Source organism: Phalacrocorax carbo, chromosome 2, assembly GCF_963921805.1.
Source record: "Phalacrocorax carbo chromosome 2, bPhaCar2.1, whole genome shotgun sequence".
Taxonomy (NCBI): Eukaryota; Metazoa; Chordata; class Aves; order Suliformes; family Phalacrocoracidae; genus Phalacrocorax; species Phalacrocorax carbo.
Genome location: NC_087514.1, coordinates 80,498,685 through 80,519,389, shown reverse-complemented (window position 1 = coordinate 80,519,389; position 20,705 = coordinate 80,498,685). Strand labels below are relative to the sequence as shown.

Below are 20,705 nucleotides of genomic sequence, written 5' to 3'. Positions count from 1 at the left end.
CCGTCCCCCAGCTTTATTGCTAAGCGTGATGTTATATGGTATGGGGTACCCCTTTTGTCAGCTGGGGTCAGCTGCCCCAGCTGTGTCCCCTCCCAGCCTCGCTGCAGGGCAGAGTGAGAAACAGAGAAGGCCTCGATGCTGTGCAAGCACCTTTCAGCAGTAGCTGAAGCACTGTTTTTGTCACAAATCTGAACCTCAGCACCACCATGTGAGCTTCTATAAAGAAAATTAACTCCATTGCAACCATACCCAGAACATGTTGTCACTTAAATTTTCAAGTCACTCCCAGTCAATAAATGACCAATGAATGAAAAAAAAACATACAAAGGAACGCCCCATATTATGTTAGAATCACCTACTCTTATGGCATCTAGGTCATACAGGATTTTAAGAATTCACTGTAGGAGTGTTTCTGGCTTTTGTTCATAGATGTGCATTTTGCTCTGTATGCTTGAGGATATTGGCATTGTCCCTGAAATAAGAACTCCCGTTCCCTTGGTAACGCCGGCAAACAATATTCTCTTATTGGTTTCCATGAATGGAACAATTTTTCTCGATTTATGAATAGACTTTTCAGCAAAACTGAAATAAATTATTGTAAATCCTCCTGCTGAGATCCCTAAAATATTGGCAGGAGTATGAATTTTTATGTTGGCTTCTCTTTGTGATGGTGTTGCTGACTCCAGCTGTGAAATATTTTCATAAGAATTTTAGGAGGTTGCTAAGTTATCAGATGGTAGATGCTAGCTGGTTAGGGTAAATTCTTACAGATTAGGTAGTTGGTTTCAGTACCAGTGAAGTAGGAACGTGTTTCCAGCCAGCATGTGGTTTATCTGTCCTGGCTAATCACTTATTCAGTTGCTATAATATACTGACAGAGAAGGGGGCTGGGGGCAGTTACCTGACACAGCGCTGTCTCTGTGATTTGAGCCTCATCTTTAAATATTCGTGTCCTAGCACTGGTGCTGACTCAAGTTTGAGAGAAAAAAAAGCAAGGGATGTACAATTAGGCCATCTTTCTCTTTCCCTTTTTTCAAAGTCCTTTGGGCTAAACTAAAGCTGTAGCTTTTCTCTCTTAAACACTACTTCTGAGTTATCCTGCTAAAATCATTGGGAATCTTTGAAGATTTTTTTTTGCTTGAGTGTAAGAAGGAAGGCCGTATAGTAATTCAAAGTACCTGAGATTTTAACTAATTTTTTTTCCAGAGAAAAGGCAAAACTGCCTTGTTTTATGACATATTACTTGAGCAAAATACTACTTAGTATGATCATACTGAACTAAAAAGTTTGGAAGCGTTGCAGATGGCTTAAGCTCTAGGGAAGACTTTAGGTTTCATACAGCGTCCAGTGTTCTGACACTGGTTAATGTAGATAGTGATAGGAGAATATTTCTTGCAGCCTGCAGAATTGACTACTGTGTACATACGACCCTTCTCTTTGCTTCGTCTTTGGAGAATAGGAAAATAGAGATGTTTTAATCAGACTCAGGCCAGGAGTGGAGAGTCCCAGAGGAAGACACTTTTTTCCTGTTCAGCTGTAGTCTTTAGATTGTTGTAGCAAATGTCTTTTTGAGTCAGGCATCTGTAGAAGAGAAGGGAAAAGAAAGTTTCATATACACTGGTTATGTATATGCCAAAATTTCTGGTTTCCATTTTAGGTATTGCATATTTATTTGTACGACTTTAGGGTAGGATAAGTCAAAGAAAGTGTTGGGGCATGTTTGCCAATAGAGCTTCTCTTCAGTCGCAGTTTAGAATAGGGCTGTCTTTATCCTTTACAGCGACAGGTACTTTCATACCTTATATTACACTTATGCAAGGGTCAGTAGAAAAAAAAAAAAAGGGACATGTTATGGTTTACTGAACCTGAACTTTTACGTTACCTAAAATTTAAAAGCAGAGGATTCTTTCTTATCCATTTAGAGGCCCTAAATACCTACATAGTATGGTTAAAATAACTGAGAATGCAACAGTTCAAATCACAAAAGAAGACAAGAGGGAGCTTGCCTAGTTTAGTAAACAGGCAACTGGATGGCTCTACAGACAAAGAACAATCCCAGAAAGCAAATGAGGCCTTGCTCTTTGAAAGCCCCTGTGAATGGTTAGCTAGTATAAGAGTGCTGACTTGATCCCTCATATCCCTGACCCCTAATTGAGCTTAAGCTTTTGCAAAGGTCTTTAAGATATAATGTCTCCTTTAACTAATCTGTTTTCCCATCTAGTAATTTAAACATAGGCAATATATGCTTTAGGATGTTGTGATAACTACTTAGGCAATCAGAAGGAATTTTCCTCTTTGAGGTATTTGGCAGGGTCTGGCAGATTTTCTTATCTTCCCGTTGACTCAAGAGATTATCAACCTATTTTTAAGAATACTTACCCAGCCACAAATTGTATCAAACTGTCAGCTAAGATAGGACAGTAAAGGAAATCTACAATTTCAATGGTTATGTGTGCAGGAGAAGGGAGGGACCACCTTTACAGACTTCCTACCATTTCACTGTTGCACAGGTGAAGGATTCCGCTTCACGGCAGAAACGTTTAACACAGCATTTCTAGGTATGTATTCTGCTGCCTAGAGCCAATCTGTCTCAGCCTTCAGACACCTCCATGGTTTGACATTACTAAAGGAATGCAATAGGTCGTCTTTCTGCTGATACCGATGCCTTGCATGTCTCAATTCTCAAGCAGTGCCAATTTCCACTTCTTCCAGTTGGGACTTTGTCACAAAACCCTACTGTAAACATCTTGGTTAGTCTAATAATCAGATGTATGTGATAATGTTTGAATTGGCTTTACAATATGTAATAATGAAAATATTTTTTTTTCCTCCATATTTGCACCAAATATGACTTGTGTGGTAATTTGCAAGAACTGCCAGGGCTACTGTATATTGTTCTGGCTCCTAACTTACTTACACTCACTGAATTCTTAGCTTATCAGAATGACTTGGTGAACACCATGAAAGCTGGTGGTTTTCGTGTTCATAGATCCAGTGCCAAACCTTTTTTCCCCCCCCCCCCCACTTACCACAGTTGTTAGAAGCTAGTGTGATGGAGCTGTTCACAAGTGTAGGCTTTCAAACAACAACTCTTGTTCATATATGCAGGGAGAAATAGAGGTTCTTTATGGCAATCATGCAATTATTATATTGAAGAACATAGGAGTATTTTATGTGTTTATTTCTTAATTAAAAACTGCTAGAAACAGCATCAGCATTAGTCCTTGCTTAATATGAGTTCCTGAAATTATAAACAGTAAATTTAAGTGTTGCCATAAACATGCAGTTTTAGGTTAAAAAGAATGTATTCAAGTATTCTCATTTGACATTGTCCCCATAATTTTGAAACAATAGCAAAAAAGAGGCACTTTAATAGGAACAATTGAAATGCATATTTTTAAATGCTAGTCATACAGTAATCTCTATAAAGCATATCTAAGGTAGAGAAAGGGAAACAAAAAATATTTCTAGATGCATAACTGGATATTGGATTATTTTAAATTATTGGTTCTTATCTGAAACTACTTCAGTGTCATTCATGGCTCTCCAGATTAGCTCAGCAACAAGCCAAATTTGATTGCTGTGCAGTAAGACAGCACGACTTACACTTTTATAATGAATGCTCTCACTGATTAATGGTTCATTGTACAGAGAAAACCCACTGGGGAGCACATATTCCTAACCGCAATATCTCTTTAATTAAAGAAACATATTTGGATTTTCTGATTCCACTGATTTGATGCAGTTGCCAATCTAGTGGGTAACTTGGCAGCTTTTACTGTAGATTTCCAGTCATTGTGCAGCTGTTTGGTTTTGGGCTTTTTTGTTTGTTTGTTTTGCTTTGTTTAACCTTTCTATGCTTGGAAGGGTAGAATCAATCTAACACTTAAAAATGGAAGTCTCCCCCTTTAAGCAATATTCCCTTTTTCTTTAAGCATAGGTTATAAAAGAACCTATTAAAACAATGCAGTTTAAGTTGGAAAAGGAGTGAAACGCTCGGTTTACAGCTGATGCGGCTGCTTTTTAAATTCTGGGGTTTTTTAGTGGTCTGCAGGGATGCAGTGGATGAAGCATACCATTTGTGATGTGGAGGTGAAGGAGAATAAGATCACTGAAAGGTAGATGCAGCCACTCTATCTGAGAAAGACTGGCAATATGTCATTGGTGGGCTATGTCACCAAAATGCTTTTACCAGTGACATCTTCATGGCTACACCTCATTAGCTCCCTACTTAGTAAATCCATGCCCAGTATGATTAAAATTTATATGACAGTGTGTGCAAAATTTAACTTTGAAGTGAAACCACAGCATCTGACATGACCATTTTCATGTGCATTTATAAATCATACAAATACTTTGTTTTACCTGAGAATTTATGTATAGCGTAGACTGTACCTCTGTGCCTCAGTTCAGGCTGAAAAGACTTGCAATTTCGTTCTGGGACTAGCTAAGTTGGTTGTATTACCTCAGAGAAGGCCTGAAGTCCTGCTGCAAGGAATGGTGTCCGCCATCCAGTATTCACTGCCATCCTAAGGATGAGAGAAGGAATGTGGTCTTACAATCTTTTATTTCCCAGCTCTGAATGTCATGTTATTACTGTTGCTAGACATTTGTGGGATCTAGTAATCCAATTTGTATCCTTTTTTTTTTCACATGATGCATCTGTAAGAAAGGAATTAGATATATAAACCACCTCATCATTCATTTACATTTGAATAGAATTTCATGGGACCAAGAAAGGGCTACCAGCACAAGCTCCCTGTTCCAGAAGAGTCCAAAGAACTCACTGGAAAAAGCAAAGCTGCAGATGTTCAAAAGAAATGCAGGAAAAACTGAAAAATCATTTTGAACTTCATTGAGAGCTTGGTTTGAGTAAGCATTTAAAAGTTAATGAAACCTCTTACTTTTTTTAGTGTGTGTAGAGGGCAAGACTTCTGAGGAGCAGCTGAGGTCATTTGGTTTGGTCTGCCTGGAGAAGAGAAGGCTGAGGGATGACCTCATCACAGGCTACACCTTCCTCAAGAGGGGCAGTGGTGGCGGAGGTTCTGATCTTCTCCCTCTGACCAGCAACAGGACATGAGGAAATGGAATGAAGCTGCATCAGGGGAAGTTCAGATGGGACATTAGGAAAAGGTTCTTCACCAAGAGGGTGGTCCATCACAACAACAGGCTCCCCAGGGAAGCAGCCATGGCACCAAGCCTGTCAGAGTTCAAGAAGTGTCTGGACAATGCTCTTAGTCATGAGGTTTAGTTTTAGGTAGTCCTGCAAGGAGCAGGGAGTTTGACTTCGTGATCCTTATGGGTCCCTTCCAACTTGAGATATTCTGTGATTCTAAAGTAGCTTTAAAAAAGAGGTCCACCCCCGTTCCCTTTTCTCCCTTTCCTGGTTATGTTTAATGAGCTGATACCATAAATACAATTTAGCAGTGAAGATCAGCAAATTGTTTGAAAAAGTGCAATTATTTTGAATGTGTGATATTTCTATTTCAGCTCTTCGAAAAAGACCATCTTGATATAATCTACCCTTTTATTGCCTTTTTTTTTCTATGTTGTTTTTTAACCCCTTAGCTAGAAAAATGAAAGTAATGTAGTCTTGGTTTTACTGATGGTCAGTCTCTCCGAGACTTACAACTTTGTCATGTTAAGGTTCCAGGCATTGCAAAAATGTTTGTTTAGAAACAGCTTTTTCATTGGAATTCTGTGAATTTTACATAGTGATAGATTTGGGGCTTTTATTCCCTTTGTGCTGGAATGGCAATGTGTGCTTTTCCGTCAAGATGGTGCCTTAATGAGAGAAGATACAAATGAACTGTCAGAGCCATAGCTTGAGTTCAGAGAGAAGTGGGGTTTAACTCTCTCAGAAATAGCTTATTTCTTACTTACCTTTTCACTCAGGAATGAAACCACTAACCATCTCTGGCCTGTTTATCTTAGGAGTGATGCTTCTAGTTGGACTCAGGTCAGATTATAAGTTTTTGACAAGTAGCTACATGACAAAAGCGATTTTTAAAACTGTTTTTTCCAAATAAATAAGGTTTATGTAGTGGCTTTCTTAATTGATGTTAAATAATTTTTAATTCTGTCAACTGATTTTATTCATATTTTACAAAGGCATAAAGGCCAAAGAGTTTAAAAACAAAACCAACAACAAAAACAAAACAAGAAAAACGATTTTCGTTGAAATCAGTTGCTATACTGAATGAGATGGATGCCTGGCAGTTGGATATGGATTATGGAGCTATAATAAGTAGATAGCAAAGAATAAAAGTGTTGATGAAGTTATTTTCATGGGGAGTTGAAGTAACCAGTGTACCCACATAAGCTATTGAGTTTCTTTTGATTCAGTTACCCACTGAGCAGTATTTGCCCATCTCTGTTGTACTCCAGACAATAAACTGGAATTCAATTACATAGTTTGGCTTTATTTTTATTGCATTTATCATACTATTTTTCCATAGCTATAGAGATTGTTGTTGGTCTTTTTATGTTTATTTTGTCCAATTTTTTAAATACTTCTACCACTGTACTTAATAGGGATTTAACAGGAATCTTAATCTGATGAGATTTCATATGGCTTTCATTGGCTCATGGTGACCATGGTAGTTGTCAGCTATAGACTATAGTTGTATAGTGTACACAGCTGTAGGTTGTATCTATCCAGGAATCTATGTTGTCACAAGATAAAAAAAAAACAAAGCAAAACGAAAAACCCAAGCCCTTTCTGCTGCCCACTTTTCTCATCGAAGTCAAACCACCTTATGGGGTGTGGTGGCAGACCTGCCCCAGCCGCTCCCTCTCTGCCCCTCCTCAGGACGGGAGAAATAAGGTGCAAAAGCTCCTGGCTCAAGATAACGACAGGGAGGTCACTGACCAGTTACTGCCATGGGCAAGACAGACTTGGGGAGAATTCACTTTATTTACTCTCAATTAAAATGAGTTGGACGGAGAGAAAACCTAAAACACCTTCCCCCAACCAAGCCCCCTTTCTTCCCAGGCTTAGTTTCACTCCATCATTCCCAACTCCTCTACCTCCTCCCGCAAGCAGAGCGGCGGCCGGGGAACGGGGGGCTGCGGCCAGCCCCCAGCAGCCCCTCTCTGCCGCTCCTTCCTCCTCACCCTTCCCCCTGCTCCAGCCCGGGGCCTTCCCAGGGGCTGCAGGGAAACAGCCGTCCCGCCGGGGAATCTGTGCCGGGGCGCCGGGAGCGCCTCCTCCCCTCCCGCCGCTCTCCTCCCCTCGGGGCTGGCGGGGCTCCTTCTCACCCCCTTCCCTCAGCCCTGGCTGCCGGGCAGCCCTTTGCCCCCCGTCCCTGCCTCCCTCCGTGCCCCGGCCGTGCCCGCCCGGGGCTGAGGGGCTCGGCCGGGCCCTGCGGTGGCGCCCTCGGAGCCGGCTGGAACCGGCTGTGTCCGGCACGGGGGAGCTCCTCACAGGGGCCGCCCCGGGTGCCGCCAGCCGGGCACCTGCACGCGGTACATGGTGGGAGGACGGTTTTCTTTGGATTTCTAGGGTTGGGTTTTTTTTATATTAAAGTGAGGGAAAATTTTTTAGATGCTCTTAGAAGGACAGCAGCAGCAACAACAACAACATCAACAAAAAAAGGGGTCAAACTCCTGATATAATTTTGCCGGCGCTGTGGAGTACGGGAATTCATGAATTATTTATGTCTGACTTGACAGTGTGTTCCCAAAGGGCTGGTAGTATTTTTCCTGTTCATCTATCTATGATCGTCTAAGATTTTAATTTGATTCTCTCAGGAGCGTGTATATGCTCTGACTTACAGGATCTCATTTGTATTTTTGTGACTCTGATACGAAATATTGTTGCTGTTGTGGAAATTAAATGCAGCAGATTTACTTTGTGTTGTAGTTATTCAGCTATGGTGTACTCTGTTAAGCTGTTTAATTTTCGTTTTTCTTCTCATACTTGCTTGCTCTACTTTTCGTCTTGTTTTTGGTGCTAAGCTCCCATGAGTGTGGGTTAAAAGGCTATCAGCCAGCCTGTTTTATGAGGAAAAAATGAAAAGAATTGGGGTAGCTTTTCTAAACAAGAGAAGCCAGAGCAGAAGGAAAGATACAGTGGTCATCATCATGTGGGATAATGCTTTTTTCAAGAGCACTGATGGAATAATTATTTTTTTTAATTTTATTTTTATTTTTTGGTCTCCATGCTGGATCGTACAGGAAACACTGAGCTTAAGTATATTATATTAAATACTAAAGCAATTTTTCTACTGGTAGGGCTGCTGGAGCCCTGAAACAGAGGAAGCACCATGGGAGGCTGCAGTGAGGGAAGCTGTGAAGGACTGGTTAAGCGTATTAAATATCCAGAATGACTTAGGAAAAAAAATGTGCCTTTTCTAGAGATTTGGTAGTGGTCTGGGGCCTTGGAGGCCCATTTCAGACTTACTTTCTTTAATTCTACAGTGTCCCATTAAAGCTGAGAACGTCCACTTTCTTATACTGAAGACAGAGCTAAATTAAAAGGTATACCTACTCTGAGCAGGTGGACTAGTGCAAAAGCAGGCCTTTGCTGTGCTGGTATTTGCTGTTGAAATGGTATTTCTGATTCATGTATGGTTTTTTTAATATAACTACCTTTGGAACAGTGGCTTCTGTGCTGTTTGCGAAAACTCATTGTATGTTTCCTCTCTATATGGTATTTCTCATATGAATTTGTATAATGAAAAAATATTAAATAATGTTAACAGCTCATCTGGATAACATCATTCTGTAGATTCAATAACACTAGCTTATGAAGTGTAACTGGCTGCAATCTTTACCCCTCAAACTGTAGTAATACACTGAACTAATAAGATAGGTGTTAGAAATTATATTCTCTGTCCAGAAGAAATATTTTAATAGGTGCACAAAACATCACATTTAACGTCAGGGACATTTCTTGTGATTTTTCTGTTTCTAGATGAAGAGAATACACAGTGTGCCTTTTTTTTTTCTCTTTTTTTTTTTTTTTTTCTCTTAAGAGCTATATTTTTATAAAACTCAAAATTCTGGAAACATGCAGTGGTTGTAGAATATTAGCTACTGTCTGTCCAGATTTTGAGCCTATATGAAGCAAGTACATTTTATTGCAGCAGTTGGTTGTGTAATTGGATTCCCCACCCCGGGGGGAATCTTGCAAAACTGTGGATTACTAAAGCATTTTTTTAAGTGTTCTTTGGTGGAAACAAAGTGTTTACAAAAACGTGCAGCTTAAATATTGGAATTTACAGAAGTTGAATACAGTCCCAGGACAAGTTCAGAACAGCAGCAGGCAGTTGCTGCCTGTATCAGGTAGATGATGTTGTTTCGAACACACAGTCACTGGTGTTGTCTTATCAGTAGTGTCTTTTCAGCCACTGAGCAGTTTCCCCACTGACCGTGTGGCCTTGCTGTCCCTCTCAAATACCCTTTAAATATTTAGGAGTGTTTGTGCTAGGGCAGGCCTTTTGTGTAGCAGGTAAATTTTTTTCCAGCAACTCAGGCAGGCTCATTTCCCCCCATATTCCTGAAAAACTAACAGCCACTGAAACCTACCATGCCTCATTTGGATTTGCTCTTAGGGAGTGTCATAGGCCCAAACCAGTCTTTGAGCCAGGGAATATCACTTAATTAGATATATTGCCAATTAATGTAAGCTTTAAATTACTGGTTTTGGTATTGAAAAATAAAGAGGACAACCGATTAGATGAACACAGAGAAGGCATCTCCCCCCATCCTGGTGTCACATCCCCTCGCTACGTGTTAGGCTTGGTCCCTTCAGTGAGTTGATGGTGAGGTCCTCCGACACCCCTGCAGCAGCCCACACCTGCAAACAAGCACCCGACCAAAACCCTGCCATTTTTACCCAATACAGAGAGATGCAATATGGAAATGAGGGTCACCTTTACTGCGGCCAGAGGCCTTCCAGGTGGTGTTTGTGTCTTGCCAGTCAGGCCCAGTAACTGTGTGCTGTGGTTGGGAGCTGGGGCTGGGGGGAGCAGGTAAGTCATTAATTTTCAGGTGAAGAGGAAAATTTAAATGGACCTCAAATGACAGTTACTTGCAGAGATGGGAGCAGGACCAAGGAGTTCTTGTCTCCTAGTCTTGTGTAGTTTGCTGCGTTTTATCTCTTTGGGCTAGTGTTTATGGAAAGGCGGGATTCAGCAGAGCCTCCCTGCCGGGGGTCAGGCAGCCCTGGAGGAGCATGAGGGCGAGCTCAGCAGACAAAGGGGCTTTTTCCAGGAAGCTTCTCCGCAACTGCAGAGAAAGCAGTCCTGCAGCAGGGGAGCTGCTCTCAGCCAGTGTGTCTGAAACTATTTAGCAGGCGCCTCGTTCCCAGCTCTGGTGCTTCTTCCCAACCCAGGGCAGTCTTGGGGAGGCAGTTCTTTGTGCCGCATGCTGCTGTAGTTCCACGTGTCTCCCTGGTGAGCCGCCCCGAACGGGAAGTATTGCTTCCCACCGCCCGGAGTGTGTCTGCAAGGGTGGTAGGACCACTTCACATGGCCTTACTCGTGTTCCTGAATCCTGTGATCTCTTTCGCTCCTGTGCACAATTCTTAGCTGGACTTTATGGGCTGTGCGGTTGATAGCAAGGAGCATCGGACACCAGTGTTTTCTCCAAATATAGCTCTACAAAATGAACTATTTAGGCTGCTTGAATTTTTTCAGGTAAATTGCAATACCAAAAAAAAAAAAAAAAAAAAAAAAAGAAAAGGACTTTGCTTTCCATTATGATAATGCAATTAATAATTTAGTAAAAAATTAATTCAATTATTTGAAAGTAAGCTAAAAGAATAAGCATTTATACCTGTGTGTGTACATGTCTTTTTGTGGGCCTTTACAAGAGAGTAGAAACTTTAATTGTATGCCACAAACCAGGTACCTTGCTATAATAGAAGCTGGTTATTTCCCCCCCCCCCCCCCAAAAAAAAAAAAAAAGAGAAAATAATTCGAAAGTCCTTTTAGATTGATGTGTTGGAGTCATATGGAAGTTTTGTACAGTGTACTTTTGATAGAAGGAGACAGGTATATCATCTGAGTTTTTAAAGATTAACTTCAAATAGTGTATGTATCTGGAGCAAGGACTAATGTCCTCCAGAGCCAGTTATTTACCACTTTCAGTAATATGCTTACAAAAAGTGAGCCATATGAAAATATGTAGCTTCTTTAATTAAAATTATATATGATCTCGTGCTTCAATATATAATCTGATCTGGCCTGAAATTTAGGGAGACTTCTCTTATGAGAAATAATCTACATTTTCATGGTTTTGCTTTGCATGTGTATGCCAGTGTTCTGAGCTTTAGGAAGCTTTTGGAAAAGGCTGCCCAGCTGGGCTGAATGAGAGTTCTTGGGTAGCACTGTGGTTTCAGAGCCAAAGCTTTACAGAATATCATCTCCCCTTTTAAAGCCCTAATTTCCATGGCAAACTCTTGTGGGGATGCTTGCTCTGTGTATTGAGTTTTATATTTGTTTTTACCAACTACCCTTTCCCACTCTTTTCAGACTTATTTCTTTAGAAGAAGTTCTATTTTATAAAAACATGGGCTTTGAAAAACAGAACAGAGCCAAGGCAGGAATTTTGCCACTGATGTGCATGGCGGGTGCCGTGCACGTGTGACCCCTGTGATGACAGCCCTCTGAGTATCTCCACTGCTCTTTCGGAGGGCCATCCAGCTGGCAGCCTGTGGGCCAGTTCTCTTCCACAGAAGAATTCTGGCCAGCTCCCACATGAACGTGATCTTACCTTAACTCACCTGTGCATAACCATGCAAGCAGCCTCTCTGCTCCTTTACTTCTGGAAAGTGGCACAGCTTGCCTGCAGAGATGTGCCTGCTGTGACATTTAAACAGAGATGCTACGCTATAGCTTAGCATTCAGAAAGATAAATCTTTTCACAGACCACCACCATTTTCCTCTGTAAAAAAGAAGACTAGGAATTTTTTCACATGCTAAGGATCTTTCTTTTTTGTAACAGGTCTCAAAAATGGCATAACAACTACTGTGCTGTTTTTCTTTCTCAAAAATACTCTGACAAAATGTTGTCAAAACCACCTTCTAGACTAGAAGAAAGGCAAAGTTGGTTATGTAGGCTTAAAATATAATACGTGTTAAATAATCATGCACATTAGAAAATCAACACTAGATGTTTTATATTTCTCTCATGTATCATTTGTTGGTTTTCTGTTTGCAAAGCATTTCATGATTCATTACTTTCATGATATTTTAATTTCATGTTGGATGCTGCCACTGGAATACTATACAAAAATCACAGCTCTAAATGATTTGAATCCTCTCCAAATGTACGGTGGTGAATATTTTGGAGTAGGACTGAGAGATTTTTTAATATTTTGTTTTATTAATTAATTTAAGACTAGTTTTAGTTTTACATAAGTGATATATTAATTCTGTATTACAGAACAGAAGCATGTTCTATAACTTCTTCCTTAAATTAGTATCATTATTCTTATCTGCATGTGATTTCTGATATGTATCAGGTTTCTAATAACAAAATTGTTCTGTTTTTCCATAAACTGCAGAAACTATGCCTGTTCCAGACCAGCCCTCGTCTTCTGACAAGACAAGTTCCCTTAGTCCTGTGTTGAACACATCCAATGGTGATGGCTCTGAAACTGAGACAACCTCTGCCATTCTAGCTTCAGTTAAAGAACAGGTATGCAAGTGCCACATCTGCAGGCTGGAAACCAGTAATATGATTTAGTGGGTTTTTTTGCAAAGTTTTCATAGGTGGTAACTTGAATAATTTCATTCACACATGCTTATTGTGAAGAACATTAAGTGTTTCTTCATGTCTTAGTATACTTCCATGTGCTGTCCTACAAGAAATTTAATATAATTTAATTGAATTGTTCATTTTATTCTCCACTTTCACTCTTTACTGTGGATGGTTTTTTTTCAGGGGGCTGTGCTTTTTTGTCAATCTGCACGTGGAGTTACAGCATATAGGCACGGCGTATAAGAAATACATACAAATGAATAGTTGTGGAGAAGATGTGTTATCCTAGACTTTTTACTTAAAAGGATTTATAAGAATCCTAGGATCTTAAAATTTAACATATACATAGTTTGGGGTTTTTTTTGTGTGTGTGTAGAACTTGATGTGAGATTATTTTAGGGCAAAACTGTGTAGGGACAGAGGCTTTCAGCCTTGGATGATTAAAACCAAATGTGTTAGAAATTTTTTAAAGAATGGTCTTTAGTGTGATTCTCTGCTCGATTGTAATAAGTCAGGGTTGGATGTTTTAATATAAATTTTTGTGAGCTGAGTGTCCGAGATCTTGCTTAGTGCCTCTTTGTACATTAGGAGGTGGTTAATAACCCACTTCATGAAAACACCTGGTCTCCGTCACTACCTCATTTGGCTCGACAGCAGCAACAGGTATCCCAAAGAGAGACATTAAAAGATAGCTGCTTTTAGTCAGCTTTCTCCTTGCTGAAGGTGTCTAAATTGGCTCTCCAATTATAAAGTAGTGGTCTTTCCCTGCCTAAGATAGTCGCTGCTTCTTTAGTAAAATTAATGCATGAATTCGGCTTATAATATCTAACACCATTGGAGCAATAGCTGTTGAGTCATTGGGCTTTTATAAAAATTGTGACCTTGCTCTTCTTTTTTTTTTTTTTTTTTTTTAATATATACTAGTTCTCTCTTTTGGGTGTTAAAGGTTAGTGATATTTTCTGGTTCTGAAAAGAGCAGTGCAAGAAAGAAAGGTTGCAACATGAAGTTTTGTCTTAAGATTAATGGCATGTTGTTGTATTGGAATTACCCATGGTTTAGATGTTGTATGTGTATTCTCTTGTAGAACAATAGCATTACTTGGGCAAGTACCAGTTTTTCAGCCTGTGTTACTGTATTATTTTGAAGAATACCTGTCAGCTTTTTGCTCTCTGATGTTGAAAAAATGTACAGGGAAGTTACATACGTAGAAGATGCGCTGCACCTGCCTGTTAGAGTGTGAAACACAGTATTGAATAGTGCAAAGGTCATCTTTGTTGTTGGGTTTTGTGATGATATTGCTAGTTTATACCTGGTCACGTATTTTGCAGCTGAACTTCCCACCCCCATGAATCAGTGAATTGAGTACTAGAGGGAATCGGTGCTGAATCCACTAGATGAAAAGGGTTTTAAGTGGTAAAATATTAGCAAAGTTATTTCTGATTCCTGTGAACCACAGCAAAATGGGGTCTGTAGTCAAGGAGTTCTGCATTCCCTTATCACCAAGAACAGTCTAGCCAGCTAACCTAAGCTACTGCTGACTAACAAGATAATCTCTTGTATTATTGTGATACAGGGTACTAAAATTTCACAGGTATTCCGTTAAGTAAACTACTTTCTTGACAGGTGATTTCTACTCAGACCTGTCTTGAAGCTGGAAGGCTGCACTAAGCTCAAAAATGAGACTTTTTTGTTTTTAATCTGAATGCATTCCTCAGAGTATATGGTGATTTCAGTAAATTCAGCTTAATGTCACACATTTATGTTCAGCCACACTCACTGCTGGAAAAGCCTCGTAACTCCAATATTCATTCTTTATTTTGTAGTAAAGATTTAAAAGAAAAAAAAAACCCAAAACCCAACAAACCAAAGCTGCTTTTGAGCTTTTTCTATTGCCCACAATATTATGTGTTCTGACAGACTGCCATTATTTAATGTTCTGTTGTGAGAATTCTAGGTAAGGCCACCATCCTGTGCTTCAGGCAGATGAAATGCATTACAGTGATTCTGCATTAGTGAAGTAAATGAAGTAAATTTCTGACTGTCCAGATGGGTAGCCCTCTGCTTTTTAGAAGGAGGAATGAATTACTTTACTGCTTGGTGTGTGATTTTGCTGTATGTGTCCTTTGACTGTAGCTGTAAATATACCCAGGGTTTTAGAAACATGAACACAGACAATTCAGAAGTACTGCTAATAAAGAAAAAGATGATTGAGTTCATAATTAAGGCATGTTTTGATGAATTACATATGTTACATTTTCTTAATTTGTGCTGATGCTTAACTCTTTCAAAAGTTTCCTTTTCTAATTATCTTGGAACACTTGTGGCAACTTCACATGTTCTCATGAATAACTAGAACAGAGTCTGAGTGACTGCAACAGAGTAAACTGCAGGATTTATGGTATTGCTCATTCTAACAGGTCCTTGCAGTCTTTGAATAGGGCAGGATATGTGAAAGAAGGCACAGAGCAGAAGTCATAGATGTTATATTTATTTGCTCTACTTAAATTTCCTATGTGAAACATAAATGATTTATTCAGAAAATCTGAAGCTTTGCTGTGCTTAGTTTGAAGAACACATCCCTGTGCTGTCCCATTCTGAGGAACAGATTTATTGGGTGTAAAAAATTTATGTGGTCTAAAAAAATTGTGCTTGATACGTCAAAGGTAAAGTGACATTCATGCTGGTCATGACTGGATCAGAAGATTTAGCCACGTGCTTTTCAAGGTGAGGATTTCTGTCAAGATAGAAATTGAAGGCTGTATTTTTTTGTTGGTGAGTTAGGTTGATTTTAGTAATTCAAAATCCTGAACTCCTTGCTTTCATGTATAAGCCATTTCACGTGTGTTTTACCTCTGGACAAGTGTGCTGAATCATTCTTCATTTCAGACCTCTGAGATCCAATTAATAAGTGATGGATAAAGAATATGAATCCATGTTTTTTCCCCATGCTGCTAACCTTCTTAAGGTCAGCAGGCACTGCTAGAGGGGAGGTCAGAATCATACGCTGTATGTCTAAGAAATCATGGGATGCAAGGCAGTGAACTTCAGCTTAGGTGTTCTCAAGCTGTCCTCATGAGAGGAAGGGTTAATAACTTCTGTGAAAGTGTGTGGGGTTTCTTATTTTTCTTTTTTTTTTTGTTTTTGTTTTTAGACAGTCAGAATCAAGTTCTTTAAAGAGAAATTGTCAAGTAGTGTTAAACCACTAGACAGATAGTTTTCCATGCTGTATAAAATGTGGTTAAATATCTGTGTATGAAGAAGAATTTTTTTCTTTCTTATGTACTGGCAAACATATTTGGCCCCATTCTTCATAGGTTTTAGAAAACGTAAGGCCATTTCTGTTTCTGCTTTGTCATCTGCTTTTGTATCTGTAGCTATGGGAAAAATTCTTCAACAGACAGTGAGAGATCAGGGCTCTATGATTTGTGAGAACATATGGGATAGATACAACTATTTCTTCTGCAAAAAGCATGATACATTTGTGATTGGGAATTTCCACTTATGCAAGTGACTTCTGATCTCACTCAGTGTTATAAAATCCCTGGGAAGAGAGCTATATGCAGTTTTGAAGGTAGAAATAGCTGCTGGAGAACCTTTTTAGTAAATAGGTAGTAGAGCTATGTTTTTCCTGGAAGTCTCCAGACTTATGTGGTTCACAGTACTTTGGTTCTTGGCATACCTAAACTGCTCCCTTGGAAGCCGAGGAGGGATATAGTGACAATGACCTAGCACAGGCTTGTTTTGGCAGATCTTTTTTTAACAAAAACACTCGGAGAACATGAGACAAAAGAATTTCCTAAGAGGAGGTCCATCTTGAAACACCGACAACTATATCCAACTGAGAAATAGTATTGTACATTTGTTTTAGTTTCTTTGTGGCTCTAGTTTCCTTTAGTGTCTTAGTAGTAGCCTGTTTCACAGAACAGCTCTTTCACTTTCAGCAAACTTATGCGAAGAAACAGTTGTGTAATGTTTAATATTTCATTTGAATCCTTTTTAAATCTTCCTCTTTCAAATAAAGATACTTGTTTCCAGATGCCTGTCTTCCTTTCCTCTCCAGAAAGAGCTTAAGCTCTAAGAATTTTGGAATATTTCTCATAACGTTTGAATAAATGATTGATTAATACATCCTTTAAATCATAATGCTGATTCCAGAGGAAAAAGAAGTCTTTGAGGTGGTTGCTTGTAGTTTTTGGTGGGGTTCTTTGTTTTTTGTTAAAACAAGAATGATAGTGTCACCTTTGGGGTCAAAAACATCCCTGCTGTATAAGACGTATATTTTTTTCTAAAGTAACTTCTGTTACTTTTAAATATTTACCACTTTTTCCATTAGAAAGCTACTCGTTTGCCAATGTGGTTAAAACTAGACTAAAAAACACATATGGGGTAGTAATGACTAAGCATTGTAATGCATGTCAGTATTAAGTAAGGATAATATACATGACCTAAGTGAAACTGTATGTTAGGTGTTAGTACTGTTTGGAAACAGGGTTTGTATGCCATGTACATCTTATATATGTAAATATAAGTAAAACTGCAGATAGAAATGGCTGTAGAATTTGAAAGATTTAATTTTTTTTCTTGGCTCTGCCAGATTGTTTTTCCCATGTCTTTATATCGTGATTGACGTTTTAGAACAAAATCACATATCCAGATGGATGTTTCAATTCCGACTATTTTTTTAAGGTTTTAAGGCCAGAAGAAACTTGTGACCAGCAGGTCATGGCACTTTGTACCGTCATCCAACTGTTGGGCCCCAGGTCTGATCATGGAACAGCTTTTGCAGCTGTTTTCCCTAATATATTACATGCATGTGGTAATATAGGATATTCACCAAAATCAAAGGTCATTCTTGCCTTATAGGAACCAGTAGTTACTCTAGTAACCTTAAGATCAGTAGCGAGAGTAGGTTCAATTATGATATATTAATCTCTTGCTTCCCCATAAGCATCAGTCTCTATCTCTGCCTTTAAAAGTCTTAGCAGCTGTATGTCAGACCCATGCTAATCATAATCAATATATATTTTGTCATCATCTCTCTACGTAGCATGTCAATATATTCACTTCCTTAGTTATAGAACTCCCTTGCTTCCAGTGAGGTTTTAAAATATTCCAGAGGGAAATTCCTCTTCCTTTTTGACATCTTTTATTTTCATTAATATATTGATTTTAGATAAGAACTAGACTTTGGCAGTATGGTATGTTTTGAGTATCACAAGTCTGTACAGTGGATACTGTGCATATAAGTGGCTGGATGGACCAACATACTATTGAAATACGAAGCTTTGTGAGCACAGCTAGTGCTTCCTAGGCACATCCTCAAGGTGATGGGGATTGCTTTTGAGATGTACGATTCCACTACTGGAAATGGGGAGTTGAGTGGAGAAGTTTTGAAGAGTGTCATCGTGGTGGCTGGTGAAGGAGGAGATAATTTAATGTCCTTACTATATGCCCTGCTCTATAAGATTCTCAGGTTTTTGATTTAGTCTGGGACTGGTTTCACATAGCTCTTTGGAACAGCTGTTGAGTGTATTCATGTTGTGCTTTTTGGGACACAGCAGTTTTCAAGACTGGAGACCTAGACAAGTATTTCCTGTTCAGAACCCTGTATCCTGTAAGTCATGCCAAAGAGGCAGCAGCCGTAGTAGATGCAGTATGAAGAAACTAAAAATTCTTCCTGGATAAAGGGATCCGGTGATAATTCCAAAAAACATATTTTTGGGATTGTTTGAAATGACCTGGGAGTGGAAGGGCTTCTGTGAAGATTTAGTTTGATGGGAGAGTACTAGAGAGTATATCCTCTCAGCAAAACCGTATTTGAAGAGAGGGAAGAAAATGCCAAATATCAGAATAAAATTAGAGTTAAATATAATGCTATTTTGACTTAATGTTAAAAAATTAGTAGTTCAAAGCCAAGAATTTTAGAGAAGCTGAGTAGAATGCCACTTAATGACAGCTCAGTCTAATGCTAATTTAAAGCACTACTAAAGACCATCATAAGTAAAGGCAAAATACCCTTTCTTATTCAGCCAGTATTTGAACACACTTCTGCTGATCCACAAGCACTTATGCCTTAACTTACTTTTTTTTTTTTTGCCATTAGCGGAAGAATTTCAATCTAGCAATAAAGATACCCTAAGAAAGTAGTAATATTGATCTCAATTTCAATAGAATTTAAATTTTAGTATATTAAATTTCTAACTTTCTAACATACTACATTTGTAACATTTTAACATTGTTGATTTCTTTTTCTCTGGTATCATTTATTGGGGCTTTTTAAAATGTAAAATATTGTCACATCTAAACCCAAGTCTTTTAACGAGCATAGTGGAATAGATTCTCGATCTCACCCTAAAGTCACTTGAGAGGGAGATGTAAATGAACTTGAGATAGAAGTAGCTAGTCAAGTTGTGCTTTCTCCTGTACTGACGTGGCTGCCTCTGTTGTACTGACAAAAGTGGGCTTAAGCAGCCATGTGGGGAATGCTGCTGGGGAGCAGAGTGAGTTGGAAATAAACATCCGAGAGGGTAAGGCGGCAGCTTTCTATTACAGAAGGTTGAGTGTGGTGTTTTCCTTTTTGGCGAAGGGCGGTTGGATCAATTTGCCAATGTGTTTTCAAGGATTGGACTTTCTAGCACAGATGCTGTAAAAATGTACTTGAAACCATGGGTTTAGTCAACCTTTTTGTAGTATTTAGAATTGATTCAGCATGTCCAGCATAACATCACTACTTGGAAGTGCGATTTTTGGAACTGAGGTTTTGGGTGTGTCTCCCCAGCTCTGCCCCACTTCCTTGTTTAAAAGGAAGTCACAGTCACAGTTTCTGTATACTTCATGTTCCTGAGACTTAGCTATCTCACCTGGTTCCAGTATTTTTTCTCTTTCTATGCTTGAATTAAGCAATATCCAACAATAGTAATTTTCATTTGCATACAAAATATAAGAAGCTGTGAGGCCTATGGCTTTCAAAAACTGCACACCTCTTCTACCAAGGAAAAAAAGTGCTGCCAAAAGACCAAGCAGTGAACACTTCAGCTAGCGATTGTTTTTATTTCTTCTGTCTTCTCTTCTGTGGAAATTAAAGAAAAACACTAAAAGCACTCTCCAGATTCCACAGTGACCCTTCCTCTTTATCTTGTCTTGCCAGTACTTTTCATGCAGCTTGCTCTAAAACTTCAGTTTTGAAAGGGATTTTTGAAGGAGATTTAATTTTCGTCATTGTTCTAGCAATTTTTGTTCCTTTTCTGTCATTTTGAAAACTTGAATACTTCTATTGTGTTTCCCCATCTGTTTCTGTGTGTTTTCTCATGTGTTGGCATTTTCTACTCCTGATGCATTTACTGCTAAATGTAATTGTATCTTTGCTATACATGTTACGTTTTGATAAACTATGTTACAATTCTGTTTATCCTCAAAGAAGAAAACTAGAACCCAGGAAATGCTAAGCTAAGTTTAAACTTAAATCTACACCTGAGAGTTAAGGTGCATTACTACCCTAATAAGCTTAACTTGTGTAGTTATAATAACACTAAACCAGTTTAAAATCACACAATAAATTGATTTTAACAATGTGTTCTGTGTACTTTTTTCCTCCCCTGAGGTGAAAATGAAGTATTTATCTCTGAAATTTCTTGTGACTGAAACTTTATTCTGTAGTTGCCTCTGACGAGAACCTTTCCAATGTGAAGAGATAAAAGGCCAGCAAAAGACATAAACCTTTTAAAAAATTTCAAGATTCTTAGTAAAGTTCCACACAAATCAATTGCTTAATTCATAATTCTTTCCCTCAAAGGTTAACAGTGCGTTTTTGGTAGATCACTCACTTTGTTTTGGAGAGAGGCTTTAACCTATAACACGTATAAGAGTGGAGCCAGACTTTTTTGCATGGGTTCCTTGCTACTCTTTATTCATACATTTTCTTTTTTTATGCAAACAGCAAACCCAAGTCCTGAGGCCCAAAGAGGTTTTTTTCTCCTTTTTATTTTGTATAAGA

At 38.9% G+C, this 20,705-nt stretch overlaps 1 protein-coding gene across 7 annotated transcripts in view; it reads left to right on the top strand.

Annotated features, from left to right (window-relative positions):
• The window catches only part of CTNND2 (catenin delta 2), a 687,140-nt gene that overhangs the window by 114,409 nt on the left and 552,026 nt on the right, over nucleotides 1-20,705 (top strand). For all 7 annotated transcript variants that reach the window (XR_010371561.1, XM_064443391.1, XM_064443387.1 and 4 more), the window contains exon 2: nucleotides 12,515-12,648. Coding sequence is in view for 6 of the 7 variants with exons in the window: in XM_064443391.1 (XP_064299461.1) it covers nucleotides 12,515-12,648 (134 nt within the window). In the remaining variant the exon portion in view is untranslated. The remainder of the gene's footprint in view (nucleotides 1-12,514; nucleotides 12,649-20,705) is intronic.